Source organism: Arachis ipaensis, chromosome B01 (genome assembly GCF_000816755.2).
Source record: "Arachis ipaensis cultivar K30076 chromosome B01, Araip1.1, whole genome shotgun sequence".
Classification (NCBI taxonomy): domain Eukaryota; kingdom Viridiplantae; phylum Streptophyta; class Magnoliopsida; order Fabales; family Fabaceae; genus Arachis; species Arachis ipaensis.
The window spans coordinates 136,503,868-136,512,260 of NC_029785.2; the positions used below are offsets into that span (position 1 = coordinate 136,503,868).

The 8,393-nt window shown below is 34.4% G+C and overlaps 1 protein-coding gene across 2 annotated transcripts in view; it reads left to right on the forward strand.

Moving 5' to 3' along the window:
- The window catches only part of LOC107642686 (putative inactive cadmium/zinc-transporting ATPase HMA3), an 8,849-nt gene extending 1,737 nt beyond the window's left edge, over positions 1–7,112 (forward strand). The window contains exons 3-11 of one of the 2 annotated variants that reach the window (XM_016346129.2): positions 680–937; positions 2,068–2,165; positions 2,634–2,889; positions 3,006–3,143; positions 3,706–4,033; positions 4,404–4,606; positions 4,724–4,920; positions 5,117–5,966; positions 5,997–7,112. In XM_016346129.2, coding sequence (XP_016201615.1) covers positions 680–937; positions 2,068–2,165; positions 2,634–2,889; positions 3,006–3,143; positions 3,706–4,033; positions 4,404–4,606; positions 4,724–4,920; positions 5,117–5,966; positions 5,997–6,640 — 2,972 coding nt within the window. In that variant the 3' untranslated portion in view covers positions 6,641–7,112. Of the gene's footprint in view, positions 1–679; positions 938–2,067; positions 2,166–2,633; positions 2,890–3,005; positions 3,144–3,705; positions 4,034–4,403; positions 4,607–4,723; positions 4,921–5,116 lie in introns of both variants that reach the window. The other variant, XM_016346120.2, reaches the window with a different exon arrangement.

Here is an 8,393-nt window from a genome sequence, read left to right on the forward strand (position 1 = left end):
TGGCCTACCTGTTACTGCAACCATACTTTAAGGGGTGTGAATATAATGTCGGTAGACATTGACATTAAATATAAGCTATCTATACGAATAATCCACTATGAAGGCATAAATAAAGTTAGGCGGTTTTCTTTTTTACCTTTTGATCCCTTTTAGCTTTACTTACAAGGATGTGTTCGTTTTGTGCTCTGTTGTGTTGTGTTGTAATCCATTAACATTGTCTTCCAACTATGTACAATGTTGTAGCTTTTTTTTTTTTCAATTTCATGAATTTAATTGACTAACAATATAAGATAATTTTATACTATATATATATATATTAACTAAATTTTTTCTTAAAGACTACACCCTAGTAAAGTCAAAGTAATGAATGGAGTTAAATATTTCTGTAATATTTTTTTTTTCAAATATTAACAATACACTAAAATCGCAATCATAAAATAAAAGCTTAAGGAAAAGTATATGGAACCAAAATGTGACCAGCCAAAAAGTAAACAAAACCGTTTAATTAAAATCACTTTTTGAATAATATGTTTGAAAATCGCTCCTGAGATCACGAAGCACAAACCCAAACCCGATTTTTCATGGAATCCAAACACATTTTGGCTGATTTTTGGCTGATATGCTTTTGGTTCCCTAGTTGTTCTCAAAGCTTAATTGATGATGTTATTTATGGTGACAGTCAAGGTTCTTAATCAAGCAAGACTAGAAGCAAATGCCAGAGTGTATGGGGACCAAAAGCACCAAAAGCAATGGCCAAGCCTATACTCAATTGTGTGTGGTTTGCTACTTTTGCTTTCCTTGCTCAAGTTTGTGTACCATCCATTGCAGTATCTCGCTCTCGGAGCGGTTGCTGCCGGTATATTTCCGATCGCCTGGAAGGCTATTGTCTCCATCCAGAACCTTAGACTTGACATTAACATTCTCATGATCATAGCAGGTAAAATCAAAATCATTTACTACTTTTGCCTTTACATTAATTTATATTGCACTATCATATTGCTTTTCAATTAATTTGTTTTGCTGGCCGGACTTTGTTGTTAAATGTTGGATCAAATAATGTTTTTTTTTTTTTTTTGTAATTAACGTATCTAGCTGTACATTTATCCTTGCCTAACTGCCTTCCCCTGGAAGGAAAAACAAACAAATAATAAAAGTTGCCGTTTGATCATAAAACCCGCATGCCAGCCAAACATAGTTTCACCTATTTTAAAAATGAAGTGCTATGTTTTTCATTAATAATTTAAAATTATATAAGATAAAATTAAATATTATAGTAAATTACACACACACAATGGTAATTTATATTGGTTAATTTTCTTATCAGTAGAGTCAGATCCTACTAAAATAGTTAGTGCTCTGCGGAAGCTGTAACTTTCTACTTTCAGTATTGGTGGAAGGATGGATAAAGTTGCTAAAGTGACGTGAAACGGACAAATATGACCTTAACTATGACTATGAGAGGCACTCTACCAAATCTTCTGAATAAGCAGATAAGAAAAGAAGTATATTGTAATGTCTTCTTGTGAATTGTGGAATGGAAAGTGAGGACCAGTAGGAGTGGAATCAAAATACATGTGATTTTTTTACATGACAATTGATTTTTTAATATGCAACTATGTGCAACTATAGACAATATCTTATTTCTATTTACAATTTTTTATTGACTTTTATACTCTTATTGAGACCCAACTTCAATCAAGATATTGAAACCACATCTTTTCTATTTTTTGAAAAAAGTTGACATACTTTTTTATGCATTATGATTGATGAGAATCAAATTTTCTTTTGCCTTAAACTTTTTTTCTCAAATTAAATAGGATAATGTTTTAATATTAAAAATATTGAAAAACTAGATCTCTAGTGGTGAAATGCCTATCAATAACTATGTATTTGTAAGTGATATCATCACAACTACCAACGAAAATCTGTGTTTGTTTCAACTTGATTACATCCACATGGGCAAAAACATTGATCTTTGTAGACCTGCATCATTAACTTGAATTCTTACAAGGAAGATTCAGTTAAGGTTAGGTGAGGCTGATGGTCATCGTTATTATTGTTTAACAGTTATTGGGACAATTGCTATGAATGATTATTTGGAGGCAGGAACAATAGTTTTTCTCTTCTCTATTGCTGAATGGCTTGAATCCAGGGCAAGCCACAAGGTACTTGTTTCATTTCTTTTTCATGCTTAATATTAGTGGACCCATACTTTGTGATGTTTCTTATTAGATAACTCAGACCATTGTTGTATCCTTTCCATGCTAAATATGAATGGACCATGTTCATGTTATGTTGTAAAGCCTTAATCAAAATGTAGTAGTTATGCTTCTCCTAATTAGATAGCTGTAGGGACCATTGATCAAAGTAAAAAATGGAACTTCCATAAGAAAGGTCCCATAATATCCTTGAGTATTCTAGGACAGAAGATATAGAGACGTTGAAACGGAAAAAAGAAAAAAAAATTGTCCTCACCGTCCCCATATTTTGGAGGTAAGTCTTCCAAAGATGTCACGAGTAGCGGTGAAAAGTTAAAGACAGCAATCCTCAAGCATCAAAATCAGGGTACTTTGTCTAAATGTTCTCAAAAATCACTCTAAAGCTTCTCATTTTTAAAATTTATATGGATTCAGGCAAATGCGGTTATGTCATCACTGATGAACATAGCTCCTCAAAAAGCAGTGATAGCTGAAACAGGAGAGGTTGTTGATGCTGATGAGGTCAAAGTCAACACGATCTTAGCAGTGAAGGCAGGGGAAGTGATCCCAATTGATGGTGTGGTTGTTGATGGAACCTGTGAGGTTGATGAAAAAACTTTGACAGGGGAATCATTCCCAGTAGCAAAACAAAAAGACTCAACTGTTTGGGCTGGGACCATTAACTTAAATGGTGAAGTTTCCAACTCTGAGTTACTATTTGTCAAATTATTACTCATTGGTACCTGTATTTTTGGTACTTTGTCAAATTGTTTATGCTAATGTCATTTTGTGATTGGTTATACAAAGGTTACGTTAGTGTTAAAACTACTGCATTGGCTGAGGATTGTGTTGTGGCTAAAATGGCAAAGCTTGTGGAAGAAGCTCAAAACAGCAAAACCAGCACTCAGAGATTGATTGACAAATTTGCCAAATTTTACACCCCTGGTTAGTTAATTACAATTTTCAGCTTTTTATTTTAAGAATGTTTAAGTGCTCATATTTGAACACACTTTTAATACTATGCTGTTACTATCAAAGGCTTGTTAAGTGAAAAGATAAAATGTCATTTTCACATGCATTTCAATATTTGCCACACTTTGCGTGCACGCCCTTGATTAGTTAATTCCTTATTTTCTTAATTAAACCATTGTATTACTTTTTTAAAAAACTTTCCTACTCTTAATTTTCACATGCATTGTATTACTTTTTTAACTCTTCAATGCACTGGACGAAGTAAAAACTTTCCTACTCTTAATTTTCTTAATTAAACCATTGTATTACTTTTTTTTAAAAAAAAAAATTCTTCAGAAATTTTGATTATGAAGTTGCTTTTTTTGGGGGGCCATGAATTTGATTTTTAAAGGGAAAAAAGAAAGTATGAAAAAGAATTCACATCAATTGATAAATCTTTTCCTGAATGAATGGTGTTTCTGGTTGTGAATGTGGCTAAAAAATAAAAAATGAATTCAGTTTCATTGGCCTTACATTTTAATGTTATTATTTTCAGCTGTTGTAATCATATCAGCACTAGTAGCTGTGATTCCAATTGCATTAAAAGTACACGACAAGAAACACTGGCTTCATTTTGCACTTGTTGTCTTAGTAAGTGCATGCCCATGTGCACTTATCCTTTCAACACCAGTTGCTACTTTTTGTGCCTACACAAAAGCAGCTACGTCTGGTCTCCTCATCAAAGGTGGTGATTATCTTGAAACACTTGCAAAAATTAAGGTCATGGCTTTCGACAAAACTGGTACCATAACAAAGGGGGAGTTTGTGGTGACAAATTTTGTCTCTCTTTCAGATGACATTGATTTGAACACATTGCTTTACTGGTGAGGACCCTCCTCTTTCTCCATCTTCCTTGGAGATGTGAATTTATTTTGTATATATGTTAAAGACAAGTCACAAATGATATATTTAAGGCTTATGTCTTTAGCCCGTGTAAAATAGGTTATTTTTACTTTAGTCCCTATATTTTCTGAAATTTACTTGATTCCTATAATATCGTAACTTAACATTAAATCTAGATGATATGACTAAGATCTTAATAATAGAAAAAAGAGGGACTAGACCAAAACAAAAATTTTAGAGGGACCAAAATCAAAAGCAAAATGACACATTAGAGGACTAAAAACATATATAGATATATACGGAATGTCGGAATCTAAGATATGCTAGCTTTAACAAATTAAAATGTTTCAGGGTGTCAAGTATTGAGAGTAAGTCAAGCCATCCATTGGCAGCAGCTATTGTTGATTATGGAAGGTCTCTCTCCATTGAACCAAACCCAGAAAATGTTACAGAATTCGAAAATTTTCCTGGAGAAGGAATATATGGAAAAATTGAAGAGAGACTTGTTTACGTTGGAAACAAAAAAATTGCAACTAGAGCTGGCTCAGAAATAGGTGAATGTCTTTCTCATATTTACTTTGATATTACAAGTTGCAGAACTCATTTCAATATTCTGTTTCCAGCTTTGTGGAACTAAAGTGAGTATTCATTGTGATGATTTTGTTTCATAGTGCCTGCAATGCATGGTCAAATAGGAAAGACCACAGGATACATATATTGTGGAGCAACCCCAGTTGGATTCTTCTCTCTATCGGATGCTTGTCGAACCGGTGTTCCAGAGGCAATAGCTCAGCTCAAGTCATTGGGAATCAAAACTGCTATGCTCACTGGAGACAGTCAAGGAGCTGCTATGCAAGCACAGGAACAGGTTTGTGATTTTAATTTTATACGGTTGTACATAATTTAATAGTATCATATCCTATATTTTAAAAATGTAAAACCTAGTGGACTTAAATTATACTCTATGACAGATGAATTGGACTAATTTTTAATGTTGCAAGAATCATAGAACCTCAGAGATAAATGATAAGAGTGGCAGAAGTAATTTGAATTTCATCTTACAGCTAGGGAATGCTCTGGAGTTGGTCCATGCAGAACTTTTGCCAGAAGACAAGTTAAAGATCATCACAGAATTCAAGAAGGAAGGGCCAACAGCAATGGTTGGAGACGGTTTGAATGATGCGCCGGCGTTAGCTACGGCTGATATAGGAATCTCAATGGGGATTTCAGGTTCTGCACTGGCTAGTGAGACTGGGAACATAATTCTTATGTCAAATGACCTTAGGAAGATTCCCGAAGTGATTAAGCTTGCGAAAAAGTCGCATAGGAAAGTGATACAGAATATCTTTTTGTCTGTGATTACCAAGGCTGCAATTATTGGTTTGGCCATTGGTGGTCACCCACTTGTTTGGGCTGCAGTTCTTGCTGATGTTGGAACATGTTTGGTTGTCATCTTGAACAGCATGTTACTCCTTAGAGGAGAACATAATCATGGAGAACACAATCATGGAGAACACAAGCATGGAAATCATGACCATGGAACACACAAACATGGAGGGAACAAGCATGGTGAACACAAGCACGGAGGAAAATGTTGTAGACCTTCCCCTGAAGTTCATGTCCAGAAAGATGTATGTGGTGGAACCGATGGTGACTCCTCTCATCATCATGATCATCATCATGGAAAATTCTCTCATCATCATCACCACCACCATCACCACCACCATCACCACGAACAACTACATCAACATAAACATCATAGCCATAAGCATTGTGGCTCAGAGGAGACAAAACAGGTGTCTCTGCCTCAGAAGTGTGCCTCTGAGACGTGCTCCTCAAAGAATGAACCCTGCCCTTCGGATTCAAGATTAGATGGAAGTGTCAAGCATCATAATGTCATGGGAAGTCATGAACATTGTAAGGGAAAAGATGAATTTCATGAACATTGTAAGGGTCATCAGAAGCATGATCATATTGAAGACCATTGTCGTTCAGAAACGCACAATGTTATTCCAAATGCAGAAAACAATGGTGCATTACATAGTTCTCATTGCCATGGGACAGAGCACTGCCACAAAGAGACTGACATAGCTACTCATGAACAGGAATCATCACATAGTTCTCACAATCACATGATCCATGGTTGTGAAAATCCAAAAGGCCACAACCCGGATCGAAATTCAGGTTCCCATTTTGAAATTGAGAAGGCAGGGACAAGTGAAATAACTATTGACATAGATGATGATGTCGAATCGGCCTCAAAGCACGGCTGCTGCATGGAAGAGGAAGAAAACGATTCGTACTGCGATGGTTGCTCGGACAAATGCAAAGAACTTCCAGTGGCTTGTGATTGCGAGGGCTCAAATGAGGCACAAGTCATTAGTTCATGCTGTAGCAGCAATGAGGGAACTACAAAAGAATGCAGAGATTCCACAATTGTGCATGCTTGTATTAGTCTAAACAAGAGAGGGTATGGGGGTTGGGGATGCTGCAAGAGTTACATGAAGGAATGCTGTGCCGAGAAGCATAGACATTCTGGTGCCGGTTTTGGAGGAGGTTTGTCAGAGATCATTACAGAATATGTTTAGGTGTATAATAGCCTTTCTTTTCTTGAATATGATGAAATGAAAAAGATATCATTACATGCAATGATGCAATGCAAGATTATATTGGTCATTGCTGATAGTATTGTAAATAAATAAAGGAAAGTTAGTTATGTGATCACAACTTGGTGGAAGCAACCTCCTCCAATTTTGCCAAGGTGGTATTGTCTAGACTAAACAGAAACATTCATCAGCATTAGCACTGTGGCAACAACATTTGAAGATTTAGTTAATTTATAGGTTAAACATTGGTAGTTATGGTGGTAGTCACTTCTTGTCATTTTAGTTTTACATTAAAGGTGTTGTATAGATATATAAGGTATTACTTAGGCTCAGTTGTTTGGGTAAAGGGCCCATCTTCTCTTTATTCATGAAATCATGTTAGTGATATTACATATTGTACTAATTTTGTGTTTTATTGTGATATGCTGATAAACTAACCACACTTCGATATCTATGACTGTGATTTAGTTTACGTTTTAAAGTGATATATGAGAGGTTAGTTCAATTTTTCCTGTTATTCTGTGAAAATTCAAATATATTGTTGGTGGCTATTAAATATTCATCATTATTATCTAATCAATCATTTGCAAACCATGCCGTATAAGTGTATAACAAAACTAATATCAGTTACACTAATTTTACTTAAATTTTTTTTGTGAGCAATACTAGGGCCAGCAACTTTTGTGATTAGTAGTCATCAAATAGCCATCAAATGATGATTTAATGGTGTGAGATTGGTATGAGATTTCATTCAATGGCTCACCTTTTTCTGCTGGTTACATGCTCGCCAAAATTCAATAAAATTGCTGGCCCCTAGACTTTTTCTTTTTTTTGTACATTATTTGCATGAAAGTAAAGTTTATTCGATCTAAAGTCACCACAAACAATCATATTTAATTACACTACTTTACCCATGCATTGATGGTATTCCTTTTCTTTTCTTGTTTTTTTTTTTTCACCAAGCATGCATTGATGGTATTCCTTTTTCCTTCTTGATTTTTTTTCCCTGCAAACCTAACTTGGAAACTGAAAATGATTCTAGCGAGGATTCTCCGGTTTCGATTAATATCACATCTTATATATATTATAACAAAGTAAGAATAAATAATAATAAATTAAAGAAAATAAGAAACTAATGTTTTATTTTAATTATATCAAGTATTTAAAATATTTTTTTATTTTAATAAATAATAATATATACTATATCTAAATTTATTTTAAAAATATATGTTAAGAATAAGACTGGACACGCTGACACGTGATGGTATTTAGGTGTGTCCGAAAAAAAAATTTTATTAAGACACGGTTGAATACAACAGATACACACGTGTCAAACGAGTGTCGGTGAATATCATGTCCAAAATGTATCTGACACGCAAACACAACAACTTAACGAAGTGTCCGTACTTCATAGATGATACCCTATACTATGAGATTCACTTATGAGGATCTGTATTGATGAGATTCTAGGGAGCATTTATGTATAGAGAAGAAATTAGGTTATGATTTATATGCTCATAATATAACAATGTTTGTGGATTATACATGTGGAACCCTAAATTATTGTCGATATTAGATTCTCGATGATAATGCCATATCAAAAACAGGGGGCAGCCATCAATAATCCTTTTGCTTCCATCCCTAATTATTCTATTCCCACAACCATAACCATTACTTATATTTTAGGATTTAGTTAAATTTAAGACTATAATTTTTTTAAAAATTGTTTAATGTA